The sequence below is a fragment of the Anguilla anguilla genome, chromosome 8 (genome assembly GCF_013347855.1).
Source record: "Anguilla anguilla isolate fAngAng1 chromosome 8, fAngAng1.pri, whole genome shotgun sequence".
NCBI classification, from domain to species: Eukaryota; Metazoa; Chordata; class Actinopteri; order Anguilliformes; family Anguillidae; genus Anguilla; species Anguilla anguilla.
The window spans coordinates 44,458,288-44,480,896 of NC_049208.1; the positions used below are offsets into that span (position 1 = coordinate 44,458,288).

Consider the following 22,609-nt stretch of genomic DNA (forward strand, 5'->3'; position numbering starts at 1 on the left):
ATCAGATTTTCAGTGTGTCTAAAGTTTACAGACACTTCCTTAGTATTTGATGGCATTGCCTTTTAATTGCTTAACTTGAATCAAACCAGCAGCCATACCACCACGCACTCTGCTCCTGCCGACTGGCTGAAGCTAAGCAAGTGTGGGCTTGGTTAGTACTTGGATGGGAGACCACCAGGGAATACTGAGTTGCTCCTGTAAGTGGTGTTGGTGGGCCAGCAGGGGGCAGTCTTCCCTCTGGTCAAATAAACCCCAATGCCCCAGTGCAGTGACGGGGACACTGTTCTGTAGGAGATGCCGTCTTAAGGATGAGACGAGGTCCTGACTCACTGTAGTCATTAAAGATCCCATGACACTATTCGCAAAGAGTAGGGGGTTCCTCGGTATCCTGGCTAAAATCCCAGATCTGGCTCTCGCAAAAACTTGCCACCTAATCATCCCCTGATTTAATTGGCTATATAAATGTTCTCTCCCTCCAGTGGAGCTGCTCAGTGGCCAACAATAAAAGATTGTGGTTGTACTGGGCAGCTCGCAGGTGTGAATGTGTATGAGTGTGAAGCAGGGCGTTGCTGCAAAAGAGCATCCGTGCCCAGCGAACCTACCCTGGGTAAATAAAAGTTAAATAAAATAAAATAAAAACGCTTGGGGTAGCCTTCCACAAGCTTCTCACAATACTTTGCTGGAATTTTTGCCCATTCCTCTTGACAGAACTGGTGTAACTCACTCAGGTTTGTGGGCCTCCTTGCTCAGACACGCTTTTTCAGTTCAGTCCACAATTTTTTTATGCAATTCAGGTCAGGGCTTTGTTATGGCCACTCCAAAACTTTTACTTTGTTATCTTTAACCCCTTGCAAATCTTGCCAATCCTTGCCCATTTAGGCAGTACCCTATTTAAAGCCTTATAACTCCAGATGTGAACACCACAGAGACTTGAAAAACGGCTTAAATGAAGCAAGACGTTTGTACAATTTACAGTACTAACGCAGATTAGTTTATATTCATAATTAGTTTATATTCATAATTGCCTGAATGACCCTTCGCTCAAATTCCATAAAATTTCATCTGACAAATCCTAGCATAAAAACTGCAACCACTACAAGCTCAGACAACTTCATAATTAGCAAACGGGCTACTGTTAGCTAACGTTTACATACCTCGACATGCTTTTTCAGGTTGGACAGCAAGTTTTTGAATGCAGCGATGTAGTTCGTGCGCGGTAAGCAGAGCAAACATTTAAAACAATATGAATCTTTTTGAATTTCACAAATCTCAAACATGGACTTGAGATATGGCCATGGGTGCTCTGGTGGCAAAGAATCATCCTTATCTTCTGCCGTCGCCATAATTACCGCCGCCAAGTTCAAATTGAACTGTTCAACCACTGGTGCAACAAGCAAGCACTTTGAACTTGACCGACAGCGTATTAGGAGTAGGCTACTGTGATTGGCCACACGCTGTGTTCCTCACAGGAGAAAAACCAATCGCATTTTAGGAAAAAAAAAAAATATTCAACTGTTGACTTCAAAGCTATGTTTCAAAGTAATGAGTAACGACAACCTTCATAGAAATGTAGTGGAGTCAAAAGTACAATATTTATCTTTCAAATGTAGTGGAGTAAAAGTCATAAGTTTCCAAAAAAAGAAATACTCAGGTAAAGTACAGATTCTCGAAAAATGTACTTCGTTACTGTCCACCCCTGAATATATGGCTTAGCTATGCCCAGAAGTCCTCAATAATAATAGTATTTTACAAGAAATTACGAAAAATCGTTGACCACGTTTCGTTAGGAGCAACGTCTTTTACTGCTACCACAGAGTGAATGCGATGATAAGAAAATTTTCGGTTACACTGACCTAAAAAACGCTATTCCAAAAGCAAAATTAGACATGTTATACATCGTTAGAAAGCTTATACTCTCACCTACTGAATAAATGAATTGTCAGTCAAGCCAGACTCTACTAAAAAGGGCGACAACGCCGTAAACAACACGTGGTATTACGCACAGCTATTTTGGAAGGTACCCAGGCATCACAAATGCACATATATTTCACAAACTTATTGTCCAAGACAAAGTATGACTCAAAACGGACATCTCTACGTGTAAAACCAATGGCAAGGTTTTATATTTATTCAGTATGTAGTCCCAGATATTGACTGTAGAATGACATGGTGTCCATTTTTTAAAACTTTTTCTTGTCTATTTCGTTATTCAGTGAGCAGCGTTTTCCCTGCTGTATTGGCATACCTTAGGGCTATTGTCGGGTTTATCGTGTTGCTATGACAGAATACGATTTTTGAGTGGTGAAAGAATATTTTTTTAAATACCAAGATAGACAATACTATCCATAATGTCATGGGTGGGGGGTAGTTGTAGATGAGACTGCAGGGAGGGGGTGCGTGTTAAATGAACGACCAGAGCGACAATGGTGACGCTGCTAAACTCCATATTCGGTATAGTTGTCGTGTATCGTCTACTAATGAAACTAAAACAACGCGTTTCTGTTTTTAACTCGTAATTTTTAGTTTAAAAAATGAATTTAAGGTCATTTTTAAACATTAGTACATCCATGCAGTAAGTTAATAAATAATTATCTAATTTAGTCAATTTGCCCCTGGCATTGCAGAGGCATCAGAATAGTGTTGGTATTTGGTACTGTTGTACAATGATAAGTGCATGCATTGATTAGACAGTTTTTACCAGCCATAGTGACTGCCTTGGTCCTATAAGCCTGTGTGACTAGTGTGTGTGATCCTGAAGGACCACCCCTGCCACTGGTTTCTCTAAAAATTCTTCTTCCAAAACTTAAAACTTTTGAATACTTCTTCCAGAATTATGAATATAAACTAATCTGCATTAGTATTGTAAATTGTATAAATGTCTTACTTCATTTAAGCCATTTTTCAAGTCTCTGTGGTGTTCACATCTGGAGTTATAAAGCTTTAAATAGGGTACTCCCTAAACGGCCAAGGATTGGCAAGATTTGGCATGTGCGCTAAGGGGTTAAATATCACTTGAAGCCAACTGTTTTATTCCTCACACAGGCACTAGTTGGAAGTGACGTCTGTAAAATTTTAGTCAGTCATAAAATTAGTAATTTATTACCATATAATTTGTAATTTTACTTACATTTAAATTACAGATATTAATGCTTAAATATACAAATATTTCAAATTTGATCAATATTCAAATATTACTAATATTGACAATCTAATATTTATGAAGGCTGTTGTTCTTGGGATAGAATAAGATGGCTTCAACTAACATTAAAACAACATAACAAAAACACCTGGGTGCAAATAAACCACATTTATTCAGCACAGATCGAAAATAGCTAAAGACAATTATGAGCACATCAAACTATCGAAACAAGTTCCTACAACTAATGAAAAAAGTGCAAAATTGTCACATGGGGAATTGGGGTAGAATAAAGAGTGTGAGTGTGTGCATATGCATGCAGAGGTATGAGACACATGAGGAGAAATAACGAATGAGAAATGAGAATTCAAATGGGAACCTCAGCTAGTAGATTGCATGGAGTTTGGTTTGTCTGAGAAAGTAAAATTGCATGAGGGTTTTACAACGGAGCATGTGAAAGCAGATTAAGCGGTCTTAGCCTGGGCAGATACAGCATGCAGGAACAAGGCTGTTTGTTAAAGAGGGATAGGGAGAGGAAATAGCGCTTCCTCATAGTGAACTGAAGTGAAGACCTGACGTCGAGCCACAACCATTTCCACGGTCAAATCGATTCATGTTGAAATTTTATAAATCACCACTTTGACGTGATTTTCTACGTACGCGCCACACAGTTGATCTAAAAATACGTTTTATAAATGAGGCCCCAGATGTAGTAACCTAGTATGAAAGTTCACTGATGTCCTCTATTCTACTGCCCACATGTGGAAAATAACGCACAGGCCAGTTTAGAGGGAGCGTCACGTGCATATTGCCCCCTACAATAAACAGCTTATTTTTTGTGAATTATAGGCAAATGATATTTGCATATATTCGAACACTAACTAATTACAAAAGCTAATATTCAAACTCAATTTCATGGCACTTTTGACAGCCTTAGTGTCTGGTGTATATGTTGTGTTTTTTTTGTGTGGAATGTATGTGCTGAAGGTCAAACCCTTTGTGTCATGCTTTCTGTTTCCACAGCTCCATGTGGCAGCCGGTCCATAGGGTCAGACGGGACAGTGCTATCACCAAACTACCCTCGAAACTACACAGTGGGCCAGAGCTGTGTGTATGCCATCTCTGTTTCCAGGGAATTTGGTGAGTTTTCAATTTCAGCAGGACATTGCCACAAAATCTTTGCATTATCTTCCACAATAATTTAAAAACCAGTCATGCAAAGGCCTTTGGATGTCTTTTCTGATGGTCTATATTAAAACATGTTTCATATAATGGTTTTTTTCATGGTTTAAATACATGTTCAGTCATGTTTATGCAAGGCCTCAATATTTTTCTTGGCAGTTGGATTCAGTTAGATTCAGTCAGTTTTCGCCCCAGGAGGCTGAAATTTGGCACGGAGGTTGGTCATGACTGAAGGTAGAGTTGAGTAACTTTCAGGCCGATTGACCAAGAGGGGGCGTGGTGATGGACTTGGCCTATCACAAAAAGGTTTTGTGGAATGGTTGGTCATGAGCCAAAGATGAGGTCACGTGTTTGTTTGAGGGTGTGTGCGTGGATCATTGCACACATGGATGCATGCACGTGTGTGGTCGCAGCTATTGCGGATTCACGCTTGTTTAACCTTTATTTACATTGGGTAGGTTGACTCTGCATGCATGCTGGTTTACAGCAACACCTTCTTTCACAGCCAATCATACAAATAAATGACATAAAATCAATAATACTAATAGATCTAATAGATTAGAAAAACAGTGGATTCAAAAACTGTTACAGTGACCAGGATAAATTACGTTCTATGTTCTTTACAATGGATTTTAATTCTACAAAAGGAACCAGGTCTGACAGATTCCTCTGTAAGCTGTTACAGGCATAGGTTGTGGAGAAGCCTTAAAAGCCTTTTAACCTAGCTCAGTTCAGGTCTTAGGAAGCTTCATTATCACAGTATCATGTGATTGTGTCTGGTGAGCACCATAAAGATGAATCTTAGGGTTCCATGATGCACTGTCTATCATGTGAAGACAATTGGTGAGTGCATTCATAATATAACATAACAACAAACAGACGAGCAGAGGCCATTCAGCCTAACATGCCCGCCATTTTCCATTTTCACTAAAGTGTGCCTAGTGCTCAGTTTACCTACAAACTAGATAGTCTTGCACCATATCAAGCCTGGTCTTGAAAACCACATGCCTCTACTACATGACCTGGTAAGCTATTCCGTGCAATGACTGCTCTGTGTGTGAAAATGCTTTCTAAAATCTGTGTGTAATTTACCTTTTACTAATTTTCATTTGTGCCCCCTTGTCCTTCTAATGGAACTCAACCTGAAAAATCTTGTTGTAGTTCACTTTGTTAATCCCTTTTATGAATTCAAAAATAACATAAAAGTCTCCTTTTACCAGGCTTGAATTAATTAATTATCTTAAGTCTTTCCTCATAACGTTTATCTTTCATACCAGGAACTAGTTTAGTTGCCTTTCTCTGAACCTTTTCCAGAGCCTCTTGGTCCCCAGAACTACACACAATACTCTGAGTGTAGTATGGTCTGACAGAGGTATTTTATCTGATAAGTATAACTTCCTTGGATTTATACTCAATACCTTTGGCTATATATCCCAGCATCCTTAGCCATTTTTGACTGCTAGAGCTCAATGTCTAGAACCTGAAAAACTTTGATCAACTATTACTCCCAAGTCTTTTTCAGATTGTACAGATTCCTGTTGTGTTCCTCCCATAACATAATCCTGTCTCGTGTTTTCGTTTCACGTGTAGAACTTTACATTTAGCTATATTTAATTTAATTTGGCAGGTTTCCACCCACTACTAGATTGTGTATAAATCTTCTTGGATTACTTTCGAATATTCCAAATTGTTAGCTAAACCTCACAGTTTTGTATCATCTGCAAGTTTAACACAATTTACTTTCAATTTCCCTTTTAAAGGTTGCTTATGTAAATAAGGAACAACAGTGGTCCCAACACCGTGCCTTGTGGGACTCCACTTCCCACAGTACCTTGCTTAGATGAGATCCCTCTTACTAATCTTTGTGTTTAGTAGTTTCATATTTCCCCAGTTTCTAAAGACTGTCTAAAAATACCTGCCTGTGTTTTGTAGATGATCTCACCTACCTCTTTGAATACCCTTGGGTATATACCATCAGGGCCTGCTGCCTTATTTGTCTTTATGTATTTTATGTATGTGATACATAAATTAATGTAATGTAATTTATCTAGTACATTTCCTACCTCAATATCTGTCAAAACTGTCTGAAGCTGCCGGTCTATAACCTCTCTATAATCTCATGTTTTAAAGCCCTTCTCATGTTCCTCTATGAAGTTCCAAATATCCTCACTAGGCTGAGTTGGTCCATTCAATTTCCTGCACATTAAGATTTTCTTTTACTTAGAGAGCTGCACCCAGGGCCGGCATGCATGATGCCTGGGCCCGGGACAAAATTATGTCAACGGGTCCCGCCCTCACCCCAATTTAAATAAAAATATGCTTGACAGCACGCTTGGAATATTCAGCACAATGCTTTGTTGTTCGGACAACTGAAATGTCATTCAAAAACATTCAAAAAACAGTCAGAGTGTCATCTGCCACACCTTTTTGGTAGCAAAGTCATGTATTATGTCCTTAAAGTCCAGATTCTGCACCAACTGGCTCTCTCTTGAAAGCAGTGCCAAACCATTTCATCTGTCTTGAGACAGTAGTTTTTTTTATGAGCTTCATCTTACTGAACGCACATTCACCACCTGAGACAGTCACCAGCAAGCACAGAAAAATGCGCAGTAAGATACACAAGTCATCATAAATGCTCTGAAGCTCCATGTCATAATTAGCATTCAGTAAGTTGGACCACTGATGTCGCAGCAGCTCTCGCCTCCATCTGCAGTTAGTTGGACAAGGGGGTAAGCTAACGTTCTTAATGTTATAATTCATGTGGTCAATGATCTTATGTTTACGTTAGCTAATTGAACCTGAATTTCCAAGCAGGGCTCAATAGCAGCGGTGACTGGTGAGCTGAAAATTGATGGGGCACAAAACTTTCCTTTAAACTAATCATTGATCTCAACCTGTTTTCATTCATTTTCCTTTATTATCAAGTGTGCCAACGATCGGACTATTCAAATGGCAAGTAGCCTAACACACAGCGTCTTCATACCGTGTTAGGGGGATTAAATCAAAAATCTGTTTTAATCACCAAGTAGTCTACACTTAACAAGATACACCAGTCTGTTATCTACCGTGTTAGCTTTCAGAATAACGAGCAAAAACAAAACCTGCACTTCAAGATTGTTTACAATCTACCCATTGCAATGCAGACATTTGCCATGAATACGAGTGCAGAGAAAGCAAATAATGTTGATTAAAAATGTGCACAATTTCATACTGCAAATGAAAGTAAATGTAGGCTATAGGCCTAGGCTACTCGCTAAAACTGCCTATTTGGGGAGAGCTGGCTATATGATAGTATTGAGTAGCCTATTTTGTGGATTAATTGTATTGATACTCAAGGAAAATAAGGGGAAGTTTCTGCTACTGCTTAGTGATTAAAACTGATCTCATGTATCATTTAATCTCCCTAACACAATGTGAAGAAGCTGTTTGTCATTTTCCAGTTGATTAGTCAGATCGTTTGCATGCTGGTTAATCACTGAAAATTAATTAAAACAGTTTGAGATCAATGATTAGTTTAAAGGAAATTTTTGCGCTCCACCAATTTTCAGCTCACCAGTCGCTGCTGCTCAATAGTTAAGATTTTAATTTTTTTAAATGATCTAGCTTTTAAAAAAAATTTAGCTAGCTGGTAGCTAACCACTTAAAGTAAATAGCCTATATAGTAGTACTGTAGCCTACAGTAGTAGCCTACTGTACATGACAAGGACCACATGTTGAGAGATTGTTAGCCTAACTGAAGTAGCAAACGTAGCAACAATAATGTCCCACCTTACTCCTTTGCCATGCCTCAGCATGTCTGTCTTGTTTAAGAAATTTAGCCATTCGCTCCCTTGCCTTTATAATGTCATCTTTTTTTCTCTTTTCTTTTCGCTTTTGAGCTCCAGATTTGTGAGTAAACATTTAGACAGCTCGATTTGGTAAAGGGGGTGTGGACAAATTAACGTAGGACTACCCTTAAGACCAAACCATTTTGCAATATAATAGGGGGGACATGTTTAGGCTACATATTGTAGAATGAAGATAAATGATTTGTTGGCAAGCATCATGTATTCAAAGCAAATAATGCGAACACTTTCTGAAAACATATAAATTTTTCTAAATATTCCACCAATGGTCAACATTTATGAGTGAGGATCACTCTCTCTCCTGGGCCCCCCCCCTGGGCTGGGCCTGGGACAACTTCCCTGGTTGTCCCCCCCCCCCCAGACGCCAGGCCTGGCTGCATCCATACCTCTCTTACTGGATCTGTAATCTCAACTATGTCGTACCTTCCATTATTCATAACAGCCTCAAGTTCCAGAAAAAAAAAAAAAAACATTTAGCATTTAAACAAAGACAAACAAAACAAAGACATTTCTACAGATTCCTTCTTGTGCCTTGCTATTTGGGGCTTCAGGCCTGGTTTTTGCTCAGTTCTTGCTCTGTTTTTGCTTTTTTATGCCACTCTGTGTAGCATCTTTGTGACAGTTTCCTGTAGAAGGCGCTATGCAAATATTATTTATTTTATTTGATCCTAGCGAGACTTCATGCTTATTCTTCCTCTTGTGACCCCAAATCCATGTAAGCATGCCAGGAATTTGCCATTGAATTACCATGCTGATTAGTTGGCCAAATTTGTAAAATCTTGACCAAAATACAACAATTACACCTCAATGAATGGTTGTATATTACTGTGTAATGCTGCAGTTGACAACTCTGTGCTGAAGCAACCATTCATGCTGTTGTGCTGAGCTCTTTATTGTTATAAGTTTCCAGTGAGACGTGCCTCCCCTAGTAGGATGAAAGAGTTATAAATCAAATCAGAATAAACTGAAAATAGTTTTAATGGTATTAAAAGCAAGTGGGGTTTTGTGCATGTAAATGCCTTCCCCCGCTTTCTATTTGTGTATTTATTTTTCAGACATATTGTTCAAGACAATAAATAACCACTTAATCTTGGTAAGGATATCGTTACGTGTAAAACCAATGGTAGGATTTTGTATTTATTCCATATCTAGCTGCAGTTATTGATTGTAGAAGGACATATATTAATTATACACAAATTCCTCTTGTTTATTTCACTATTCAGTGAGCAGCGTTTACCACCAGTGTATAGAAATACCTTTGGGCAACAATAGTTGGCTTTATATTGTTGCTATGATGGAATACAAATTTCTGGTGGTGAAAGAATATTTTGATGAACTCCCAAATAGACGCTATTTGTTACGTTCATGACACTGGAGGACCCAAATCAGGACTTGAAGGCAGACAAGTTAGGAGATTTGCAACAGTGAGATTTATTGGCAAGGTGGTGATGGAGAGGGGCGAGACAGTTGATGTGGAGACAGGGCGCTGGGGCGTAGCCGGGTGCAGGAGCTGGTTCGGGCAGAACGGCGCAGGGCGGATCGTGGCGGGGAGCTGGCTCGAGTCAGACCGGACGCGGAGCCGTCACAGAGCTGGCAAGACGAGGACTGGACTGGACGGAACTGGACTGGACAGGGTTGGACTGGACCAGACTGGACTGGATCGAACTGGACTGGACAGGGCTGGACTGGACCAGACTGGACTGGACTGGGAGGCCGGTGAAGGGCGAGCTGGATCCGTTGAGCTGCAACTTAAAATGGGTAGACAAAGACAAGACCAAGAACAACCATGAGGACAGGACTACGAACAGGACAGGTGACAAACATACAAGAGAGGGACTGGACCATAACTGGCAGTGAAGGGGAAGCAGGCAGGTACGCGGATCTGAGAACTAGAACAGAAAAACAGAGTTCATTTGGGCAAATTTCGTGGAGCCGACGTGGAGTATCAGACGGGCTGAGACAACGATCTGGCGAAGATCTATAGGCAGTTGTGGACGACTTCTGGAGGATTTACAGACTCGTCAGGAGAGGCAGATACCAGCGGTGAATGGAGAAGTTAGAGGCCGCCACTTGTCTACTGTTGCTGGAGTGCTGAACTACGAAAGCTTGGGGATCGGTTAACTACGGGGGATCGACTCGGAACTGGGTCAATATCAGGGAAGTGAATCAATCTATTCAACTTAGTGGACTTTTGCTATAATAATTACAACAAGAACTGGACACATGAAAGTGACTGAGGTATTCGTATGATCATGTATGATCGCAGAGAACATTGGCAACGCTGAATGCTAATTGCTACGTCCAGGGCCTGGCTCGCACAATCATATTAATTACGAGAGCTACACAGACATTGACTATAGCGGTATTCTACAAAAGGGATCAAATATAAACTGATTGCACAGAACAGAACTGTGTATTATAGAAGCTGGAATGGGAGACGGACTCTCTGTTAGAAAGTAAAACAGTGGAATAGTCTATACTATAGAAAAGAAGGGGAAACGGACATACACGGTAGAAAAGAAGGGGAAAACTATTTGCATTTTAAGGAAGAAAGGAAATTGACACTGTTAAAGAAAATTTATTTAAGTGAAGTCCAAAATAAGGAAAACATAGATAAACCAATTACTTGTATAGAATATCTGGGGAGTGACTTATTGGTACTGTGGCGCCCCGATCCCTTATCGGTGCTCCCCACGAGACCACCAGGACGGCCGAGCGCATCGACACCGGCGGCCGCTAGGAAAAGTGGTGAGTGGGCGGTACCTGGCAAACCACAGTCTAGAGACATTCAGGACCCTGGACAGCCCCAGCCAGACTAACGGAGGTGACACCCGGCAGCACCATGGACAGGGCTGCAGCAGAGGGAAGGTAGGTGGAATTTTCCACTCTGCGCACACCTGAAGCTGCTTGCTGGATTGGCTGCCGGCGCCCACCTGAACCTGCTTGCACTGATGAGCATGCAGGCTTTTAAAGACCAGCACAACCCAAGGAATGGCAGAGTTGCTGGGGCTTCCGTCGCAGCTACGCCGGACGACTCTACACAGTAGAGAAGAGACTGTAAGCGGCCGTGGGCCAACTCTCTTGAAACTGAGGACTACTTGTGATAATCTGTGATAAAGAGTAAAGGATACAGAGTAATCGGGATTCCTGTAGACCGGGTGGCAGGGGGCAACGACAGGAACAGCCGAGAACTTAATCTGGAGAAGAGTGGAGTGCTACCGCATTGGGAGGGAAGCCTTCTCCCGCACACCCTTGGAACCGGAGGATCACCAGCCGGTGGCCGGAGCAAGGAACCGGACTCGGATCGGGCTGACCACGCCCTGTCCCCCCCTTAACCCACTTCTTTTTCGTTTCTCTCCAGAAGAGTGTGTGAAGACCTGGAGCGGAGCACCGATACCCCAACCGGGAAGACTTTTTAGTTGTTTTTGGCTCCCCCTACCCCTACCCCCACTCATTACAATTATTAAAGACCTTTTTTGTTAACCACTACCTCTGTCTCACCGTGCTGGTTCTTCCGTCACTCAACCCCCCGTTGGCTGAGAGAGTTCACAGTACATACATTTGTTTTATTCTTGTTTATGAAAATTTTCAAAAGAAATTTTGATTTGGTTTATGAAGCACCTTATTTGTTATTGTATAAATGCAATATATGAATCATCTCCATTCTACTGCTTTCCATTCTAACTAACGATGAGTTAATTAATTTTGACAAGTGAACAGTGAGAAGAAAGAAAAAGAGACTGAGGCTAGATTTAAATTTTGTTGTGGTCAAGCTGATATTGTTTATTGTTGTTGTTGTTGTTTTCAAATTGAAACCACGGAACCGGTTCCTTAAGTTGTGAAGGTAACCTATACTTGGGGTAAAAAGAAAAAAAGAGAATTTATTATTTTTATTTTTTATTTCAGGTTTCTTTGTTTTACCTTTGCTCATTTTTAATAAATAGAATACTGTTGAGACCCCAGAATCGTGTTGTACCGGTCTAATATATATATATATACATATTCAAGGGGCGACCCTTACATTAACACAAAACATGAGAAGCACGAGGGATATGACAGTACAACCCCCCACAACGGGAGCCTCCAGGCGACCCACCAGGCTTTTCAGGGTGGGCGCGATGGAAGTCCTGGATGAGAACGGGATCTAGGATGAGCCGGGGGGAAATCCAGCACCGCTCCTCCGGACAGTGACCTTCCCAGTCCACCAGGTATTGGACCCCCGGCCTCGGCGGCACACATCCAACAGCCACCGGACAGTGTAGGCTGGATGGTCGTCGATCACCCGGGGTGGAGGAGGGGAGGCGGGCGGAGGGCACAGAGGACTGGTGACGATAGGTTTGAGCTGGGAAACGTGAAATGTGGGATGTACCTTTAATGAAGGCGGAAGTTTTCGTTTTACCGATGAAGGATTTATTATGGCTTCGATCTTGTAGGGCCCGATGTAGCGGAGCTGAAGCTTGCGGGACTCCGCCTGGAGTGGAATTTCCACGGGTGGAAAGCCAAACCTCCTGTCCTGGCAGGTAATCTGGTGCGGGGTTTTGGTGACGGTCCACCAGGCGTCGGTTGCGCTCGGAGGAACGGAGCAGGGCGGAGCTGGTGTCAGTCCAGGTCTTGCGGATATGACAGATGTGAGCGCTATCTCCTCCTTCTGGGCTGGGAATAGCGGGGGTTGGTAGCCTAAAGAAATTTAAAATGGTGACAATCCGGTGGCGGCAGTGGTGAGGGAGTTGTGGGCGTACTCAACCCAGGCGAGGTGTTTTCTCCAGGAGGAGGGATTACGAGCCAAAATACATTGCAGCGCTGCTCCCAGGTCCTGGTTGGCTCTCTCGGTCTGACCATTAGTCTGGGGATGATAACTCACAAGAGAGACTCACAGCCGCCCCCAAAGACCGACAGAACGCCCTCCAAACCTCAGAGATGAACTGGGGTCCTCAATCCGAGACGATATTTGCAGGGATGCCATGGAGATGGACCACGTGGTGCATGAGGAGGTCCGCAGTCTCAGCTGCCGTGAGAAGTTTGGGAAGGGGCACAAAATGGACCGCCTTGGAGAATCAATCAACGATGGTTAATATGACTGTGTTACCTTCTGATGGGGGGTAGTCCGGTGACAAAATCCACCCCGATGTGGCTCCAAGGTCGGCCCGGGGTAGGCAGAGGGCGAAGGAGACCGACTGGGGGTTGGTGCGTGGACTTGCTACGCGCACACACGGTACAGGCAAGGACAAAGGCCCGGGCGTCCGCCTCTATGGATTCCCACCAGAAGCTTCTTCTCAGGAGGGACAGAGTGCGGTTAATCCCCGGGTGGCAGGCGAGCCGGGAGGACTGCGTCCACTACAGGACCTGAGATGGGCAGAATCTGGCACAAACATACAACGGTCGGGGTTAGTTCGGGGGTCAGGTTGACTCTGCTGGGCTTCTCTGATTACAGATTCGATCTCCCAGGTGACTGCAGCCACAATACAGGATGGAGGCAGGATGGGGTCGGGTTTGGTGAACTGGCGAGAAAGCGCATCAGGTTTAACATTCTGTGTAACCGTGTAACATAGGTGAGCATAAATTTAAAGCGCCCGAAGAATAACGCCCAGCGAGCTTGACAGGAGTTTAACCATTTACCAGCCTGAATGTAAGCTAAGTTCTTATAGTCGGTCCAGACGATGAAGTGTTGTTCCGCTCCCTCCAGCCAGTGTCTCCATTCCTCCAAAGCCAGCTTGACGGCGAGCAGCTCCCGATCCCCAACCTCGTAGTTGCATTCAGCGGGGGATAGTCTGCGGGAGAAGAAGGCACATGGGTGTAATTTTTCATCCCTTACCGACGTCTGGGACAGGACAGCCCCTACTCCTGTCTCCGATACATCCACTGCATGAGGGCGGCTACACTGCAACTTCTTAAAAATGTGGACCACCACCCCAGACTTCCATGCAACAGTAAGGATTCATGTCAACTAAGACACACTAACAACACCCAGAGCCTTCAACATTTCTGGACGAATCTCATCCACCCCTGGTGCTCTGCCACTGCAAAGCTCTCAGTGACTTCTGCCACAGAGATAGACTTTGATCCGCCAGATTGCTCCAGCTTAGCCTCAAAAAAGGAGGGTGTGTCTGTCAGATTCAGGGGGTCCTCAAAGTGTTCCTTCTACCTTTCAGCAATATCCCCAGTTGAGGTTAGAGTCTCACCATTCCTGCTAAGAACAGCCTGAACGATGTCTCGGTTTCCCCTCCTGAGGTGCCGAATGGTTTTTCAGAACCCTTTGGGGCCGATCGAAAGTTCTTCTCCAATACTTCTCCGAACTCCTCCCATTCCCTAGCTTTTACTTCTGCCACTTCCACAGCTGTGGCTTTTTTCGCCTGCCAGTATCTGTCTGCTGAATCAGAGGTCCCCAGTGCCAACCAGGACCGAAATACCTCTTTCTTCAGCTTGACAGTCTCCCTCACCGCTGGAGTCCACTAACGGGTCCTTGGGTTTCCGCCAGGACATGCACCAACCACAACCTCTAGCAGCCGCTTCCACAGTAGAGGTTTTGAACAGGGTCCATTTAGACTGCATGTCCCCAAACTCCTCCGGGATATAGGAAAAGCTCTCTTGGAGGTGAGAGTTGAAATAATTCTGGACAGACTCTTCTGCCAGGTGTTCCCAGCAGACCCTCACTACACGTTTGGGCCTACCTGTTCTGTCTGGCAGCTTCCCCCACCATCTGATCCAACTCACCACCAGATGGTGATCAGTTGACAGCTCTGCTCCTCTTCACCCGAGTGTCCAAAACAAATGGTCGCAGGTCTGATGAAACAACTACAAAGTTGATCATCAACACCGCTCGGGTTCAGATTAGAGAGGTCGTTCCACCCAATCACACCCCTCCAAGTTTCCCAGTCATTGGTAAATGGTAAATGGACTGCATTTATATAGCGCTTTTATCCAAAGCGCTTTACAATTGATGCCTCTCATTCGCTAGAGCAGTTAGGGGTTAGGGGTTAGGTGTCTTGCTCAAGGACACTTCGACATGCCCAGGGCGGGGTTTGAACCGGCAACCCTCCGACAGCCAGACAATCGGTCTTACCTCCTGAGCTGTGTCGCACCTCCTGAGCTATGTCATTGCCAGCGTGAGCACTGAGGTCTCCCATTAGGACAATGGAGTCAGTAGGTGGGGCCTTTTCCAGCACCCAGGAAGATTCTCCAAGAAGTTAGAATTCTCTTAACTGCTATTAGGCGCATAAGCAAATAACAGCCAAAGTTTTCCTCTCTGCCACATGCAGTCGCATTGAGGCAACCCTCTCTTCCACTGCAGTAAACTCCAGCTGAACGGCCACCAGCCGGGAACTTGTGAGTATCCCCAATCCCGCCTGGTGCCTCTCACCCTGAACAACTCCCGAGTAGAAAAGAGGCCACCCCCTATCCAGGAGTTTAGTTCCAGAGCTAACACTGTGTGTAGAGGTGAGCCCAACTATATCTAGTTGGTACTTATCAGCCTCACACACCAGCTCCGGCTCCTTCCCCACCAGAGTGGAGGTAACGTTCCGTGTACCAAGAATCAGTTTCCATCATCTGGGCAGATGACGCCCGGATCCAACCCCTACCCTGAACTTTGCGAGTGGTGGGCCCACACGGTTGTCCCACGTAATCTTTTTGGGCTGGGCCCAGCCGAGATACATGGGCTGCCTGGCCACCCCCAGGCCTGGTTCCAGGGATGGGTCCCGGTAACCCTATTCCAGGCAGGGTAAACTGAGCTCTGTGTTTGTTTACCATTAGTAGGGGTTAGTTTACATCTAAGTTTATGTCCTTTACCAAGCCATTGTTGTTTTCTGTGTTTGGTGTGGTAATCATAGTAACTTTTGTGTTTTCCGATCACAGCACAACGAAGGATTCAAATATTGAAAGAATTTAATCAAATAAATATGAAACAGAAAAGTACAAAACACACGTTATCGGGTGTGTACATCAGTAAGCCAATAATGTTAGTGAGTGGGTGCCGTGAAATGTATAGGGCAAAAATGTTGTAAGGTGCATAACAAAACAAATGCAAAAGAAAACAAACGAAACACAGTGTTGACTGGGAGAGAGCGAGCCCGGTTGAAACTCCTGCTTTTATGCACCAGGATACACCGGGCCCAGGTGTGTCCCAGTATCGCTAACGATTCCCCTGACTCCTCCTGCCAACATTAAAAAAAAAGTTTTTTCATCTACAGAACAGCCACTCACTGGATGTTCTTTTATTTTTTGCACCATTTTCTATAAATTCTAGAGAATTTAGTGCAAGAAAATCCCACAAGGGCTGCTGTTTTCGAGACGGTGGAACCACCACGTCTGGCTCCAACCATAATACCACAGTCAAATTCAATTAGACAACATGCCTTTCCCATTCTAATGTTTGGATGAACAGCACCTAAAGCTCTTCACCATGTCTGCACATGCTTTATATACTGAATTCCAGCCACATGATTCAATATTTGGAGAAGCAGGCTATTTGCATTAACAACCAGGTATACCTAATGAAGTGGCCTCTGAGTGTATGTACACTGCCTTCGGAAAGTATTCAGACCCCTTCACTTTTTCCACATTTTGTTACGTTACAGCCTTATTATAAAATGGATTAAATTCATTTTTATTCTCATTGATCTACACACAATACCCCATAATGACAAAGCGAAAACAGGTTTTTAGAGATTTTTGCAAATTTATTAAAAAATAAAAATATCACATTTTACGTAAGTATTCTGAGCCTTTACTCAGTCATTTGTTGAGGCACTCTTGGCGGCAATTACAACCTCGAGTCTTCTTGGGTATGATGCTACAAGCTTGGCACACCTGTATTTGGGGTATTTCTGCCATTTGCCTCTGCAGATCCTCTAAAGCCACTCCTGCATTGTCTTGGTTGTGTGCTTAAGATCATTGTCCTGTTGGAAAGTGAACCTCTAGTCTGAGGTCTTGAGTGCTCTGGTGCAGGTTTACAACAAGGATCTCTCTGTACTTTGCTCTGTTCATCTTTCCATTAATCCGGACTAGTCTCCCTGAAAAACATCCCCACAGCATGATGCTGCCACCACCATGTTTCACCATAGGGATGGTATTGGCCAGGTGATGAGAGGTGCCTGGTTTCCTCCAGACATGATGCTTGGCATTGTGGCCAAAGAGTTAAATCTTGGTTTCATCAGACCAGAGAATCTTGATTCTCATGGTCTAGGAGTCCTTTAGGTGCCTTTTTGCAAACTCCAAGCAGGCTGTCATGTGCCTTTTACTGAGGAGTGGCTTCCGTCTGGCCACTCTACCATAAAGGCCTGATTTGTGGAGTGCTGCAGAGATGGTTGTCTATCTGGAAGGTTCTCCCATCTCCACAGAGAAACTCTGGAGCTCAGAGTGGCCATCGGGTTCTGGGTCACCTACCTGACTAAGGCTCTTCTCCACCGATTGCTCAGTTTTGCTGAGCGGCCAGCGCTAGGAAGAGTCCTGGTGGTTCAAAACTTCTTCCATTTAAGAATGATGGAGGCCACTGTGTTCTTCGGGACCTTCAATGCTGCAGAAATTTTTGTACCCTTCCCCAGATCTGTACCTTGACACAGTCCTGTCTCAGAGGTCTACGGACAATTCCTTCAGCTTGAGTTTTGCTCATGCACTGTCAACTGTGTATATAGACGGGTGTGTGCCTTTCCAAGTCATGTCCAATAAACTGAATTTCACTTTGACTCCAATCAAGTTGTAGAAACATCTCAAGTATGATCAATGGAAACAGAATGAACCTGAGCTCAGTTTTGAGTGTCATAGCAAAGGGTCTGAATACTTATGTAAATGTAATATTTCAGTTTTTAGTTTTTAAGAAATTTGCAAAAAAATCTAAAATCCTGTATTTGCTTTGTAATTATGGAGTATTGTGTGTAGATTGATGAGAATAAAAATGTAATCAATTTTAGAATAAGGCTGTAATGTAACAAAATGTGGAAAATGTGAAGGGGTCTGAATAATTTCCGAAGGCACTGCATCTATTCAGTTTTTTACTTTGGTATATCTTTGGGGAAAAAATGTAAATTGTTTTTTTTTTTTTAAACTTACCAGTGCATGGAAGAAAAAAATACTCACTGTTGGGAGGAAAGTAAGATCTTTGTCAAATATGTTGAATATCTCTCTCTCTCTCTCTCTCTCTCTCTCTCATTCTCTTTCTTTCTTTGCAGTGCTGTTTGGGCAGTTTGTGCTCTTCCAAACGTCTCTCAATGATGTAGTGGACATCTATGATGGACCTACCCAGCAGTCTCCACTGCTCTCCTCACTCTCTGGGTCACACTCAGGTAAAGCACCAGCCTAGTCATCACAAGGCGTATTAGTAGGCTTGGCATTGATGCCTCTTTCAAGCATCAATAATTGGGAAAATTTCCTGATGATTATCAAAATATATTGACAAATTTCAAATGAAAATACTGGCTGTAGACCTTCTTATAAACTTTTTGATTAGCCTATAATAATGATAATACGTATAATCATAATAAAAATAATTCCAACAGAATCTCACTTAATGTGAATGTTTTATTAAAATAAATTAGGGATTTCACCCTCATTTTCCCCACAATCGCTCTGTTCGTTTTTTTTTTTTTTTGTCGAATTAGGCGAAACTTACTCATGCATTGAAAAGAACAAACATAAAGCCTCTGTTGCATTCAACCACGCAAATATCATTGGTGCAGGATAGGGAGGCAGAAACAGTTGCATCAGATTGAGTTCACAATACAACTTTCGTTAGGCCCACTGCACAAAGACGATTTATAGCCAGGTCAGATCAGACTGCAAGAATGTATCTATTAAATTCTGTCAAACTGATGACTGAAATGGGCCAAAGTAGGAGGGGTGTGCAGATGGTGGCAGAGTGTTATGTTTCCCCTGTGTGGCCACTCATTGTATTACACAACAAATGCAAATGAATAGGAAAACACCAAAAATAAAAAGTTTTAATACACCCATGGCTTAAATATTTCTCGATATAACAATATGATTATCAGTATTCAATATAGCAATATTTTATGACTTCCCTACATATTAGTGGTTGTTGGATCACAAACTGGAAATATGTTTATTCAATCACAACAGAAATATATTTACCACAAATAGCCACCTGACATACACAAAGTATTCACTCTAATTCAATCTGTAAAAAACAAAACAGTTCTGAGTCATAACTAAATGACTATAGGAGGGCCACCTTTCACCTACAGAACAGCTCCAGTCTTTATTGGAATTCTATCATACACATTCTGAGCTGTGTATAGTGGAACATTACACTTACCAGATTTTTACTCGCAAAAAGATGCCTGTTTCTGTGCATGTTGCCATTTCTTGTCTGAGCTGATAAAATATTTGGAGCAAAGCCAATACACGCACAAACCATGGAAGTTTGACACTTTCCCTCAGGTCTGAGCTTCCAGTTCTTTGATGGATCAATGAGATGGAAGTCTATTTAGCAAAAAATACAGGGCAGAGTTGCATTAAATAATTTATTAAACATTGCTTTAGAAAAGAGCTTGTTTAATTTGTGCAGGCTAAGATAGCTAATACTGTTTGTTGTAAATTGGCATCATTTCAATATCAATACTTTTAACGGCAGGCCTAGATTTAGCACATTGTAATTAATGGCTTATAGACAGTGCTGTATGCCTGAGTAACTTGCCATTTTTATATGTTGAAAACATGTAGTTTTGTTGAGATATCATTTCTTCTTGTACTGTGTTTGGTAGCTAGCTAAGCAGCCTCAACTATACGGATGGCAAGTGGAAACTGCTAGCAGCTAACTGGTTAACTGGCTAAATTTTAACTATAGTTAATGTCATTGGCTGGCTAGCTATTGTTTAGTGTTTTTAGTTTTAATTACAAGTTAACAGCTCGGAAGGTTGTTAGCTAGTGTGCTGTTCTAAACACCTGAAGAATTGCGAGGTAGCTACTAGGCAGGCCCTTAGTGCAATCCCTCTAGTGGCCATGACACCCGCATCCTGAGATTGTTAAACTCACACTTTCAGTGCTCCTGCAACCAAACTATAAGTTGAGAACACACACTCTGTGTTCTAGCTTTATTAGTAAATGATTCAGGACAACTAGTCCAAAGATGTGCCGGTCGTCCATTTACCAAGTACCCCCTCCCTACAGTCTCATCTGCAACTACACCCTCATGCATGACATACTGGACAACAGTGCCAATTTGGTAATTCATTAAAATATTCTTTCACCACTAAAATTTTTTGGTCCATCATAGCACCAAGTTAAACCCAACCATAGCCCTAAAATATGCCCATACAGCAGTGAAAACGCTGCTCACTGAATAACAAAATAAGCAAGACAAATTTTTCTAAAATGATACCATGTCATTCTACAATCAATATTTGAGACTAAATATGGAATAAATATGCAAACTTACCATTCGTTTTACGCATAGAGATGCCCCTTTCAATCCTGAGTGGTCATGTATGGTCTTGGACAATCTGTTTGTGAAATATGCACTCATTTGTGACGCCTGGGTACCTTCCAAAATAGCTGTGCGTAATACCACACATTCTGTTTACAGTGTTGTCGCCCTTTTTAGTACAATCTTGCTTGATTGACAATTATTTTATCCAGTAGGTGACAGTATTAGCTTTCTAACAATGTATAACATGTCTACTTTAACTTGGAATAGTGTTTTATAAGCCAGCGTACCCAAAACATTTTGTCTTATCATTGCCACCTTACGCATTCACTCTGTGGAGTAAAAGACACTGCATCAGGCGAAACGTTATCAATGAGTTCCCTCATTGTTTGTAAAATATTATTATTCTTGAGAACTTCTGAGCGTGGCTAAGGCATATGTTTGCTGATAGACCTAGCTGATACTGTTTTCTGGACTCAGTCAGAAGAGGATAACAACAGCATTGATCCTCTGTCTCTGTCTCTGTCTATTGAACACAGATAAGATTTCATTCTCGATATATTAGTATTACTGCTCATATATAATATAATATTTCGGTTATATACATTATTTTTTAAATTAAGTGTCTTTAGATAGGTTAGTGCTATTTTATAATGAGGAAATTTCACACTGTAGCATAAGTGTTCATTGGTGGCTCAGTTGTGTTTATGTTTCATGCATCAAATCTGACATTAAGCTGGAACATTGCCAAAACATTTTGATGAATGTCTGAATATTGTTTTAATGTCGTCTCATCCCCATACAAGAAAACGTTACATACTGTGGAGGTTTTTTTTTTTTAAAACACACAAGAGTTAATGATTACACATTTAGTTACATGTACCACATTGTGTTACAATGTTTCATCTTAAACATAAGGGGCAAATTTATATGCTTTATAATAGACAAAAGGCATTTTATTGATTTTTGGAGAGATATGTTTTGGATACATCTCTCGTGCCCTAGATATTTTATACCCCTGTACTGATGGGAAGTTGGTCATTCCCACTTTAAAATTATGCTAAAGTGTTTCTTGAGTCAAAACAGTTGATTTGTAGGGAAATACATGATTATATTGTGATTTACAGCAATGCACAATTTAGACATTTTGGATAGATTTGGAGACACTAGATACACTGCTTACTTTTTGCTTTCTAGAACTTTAGTAATTCTGCATATCCACCCTTAGATTTTACACACTTGTGGTCAAAGAGTTTTTGATCCAGGACATGTATAGTTTAACCTGTTTTACAGTGCCTTCAGAAAGTATTCAGACCCCTTCATTTTTTTTACATTTTGTTACGTTACAGCCTTATTATAAAATTGATTAAATTAATTCTTATTCTCAATCTACACACGATACTCCATAATGAAAAAGTGAAAACAGGTTTAGAAAATTTGAAAAAACAAAAATATCACATTCATGTAAGTATTCAGATCCTTTGCTCAGTACTTTGTTGAGGCACCTTTGGCAGCGATTACAGCCTCGAGTCTTCTTGGGTTTGACACTACAAGCTTGGCACACTTGTATTTGGGGATTTCTGTTGTTCTTATCTGCTGATCCTCTCAAGCTCTGTCAGGTTGGATGGGTAGTCTTGCTGCACAGCTATTTTCAGGTCTCTTCAGAGGTTTCAAGTCTGGTATCTGGCTGAGGCACTCAAGGATCTTCACAGACTTGTCCTGATGCCACTCCTGTGTTGTCTTGGGTGTGTGCTTAGGGTTGTTGTCCTGTTGGAAGGTGAACGTTTGTCCCAGTCTGAGGTCCTGAGCGGTCTGGCGCAGGTTTTTATCAAGGATCTCTCTGTACTTTGCTCCAGTGCCTGGTTTCCTTCAGACGTGACGCTTGGCATTGAGGCCAAAGAGTTCAATCTTGGTTTCATCAGTCCAGAGAATCTTGTTTCTCATAGTCTGAGGTCCTTTAGGTGCCTTTTGGCAAACTCCAAGCAGGCTGTCATGTGCCTTTTACTAAGGAGTGGCTTCCATCTGGCCACTCTACCATAGAGTATCTCAAGTATGATCAATGGAAACATT

At 42.2% G+C, this 22,609-nt stretch overlaps 1 protein-coding gene across 9 annotated transcripts in view; it reads left to right on the forward strand.

The window, feature by feature from the left end:
* csmd3b (CUB and Sushi multiple domains 3b) overlaps window positions 1-22,609 on the forward strand; it is a 938,142-nt gene that overhangs the window by 514,868 nt on the left and 400,665 nt on the right. For all 9 annotated transcript variants that reach the window (XM_035430384.1, XM_035430386.1, XM_035430391.1 and 6 more), the window contains 2 exons: window positions 4,160-4,276; window positions 18,327-18,440. In XM_035430384.1, coding sequence (XP_035286275.1) covers window positions 4,160-4,276; window positions 18,327-18,440 — 231 coding nt within the window. The remainder of the gene's footprint in view (window positions 1-4,159; window positions 4,277-18,326; window positions 18,441-22,609) is intronic.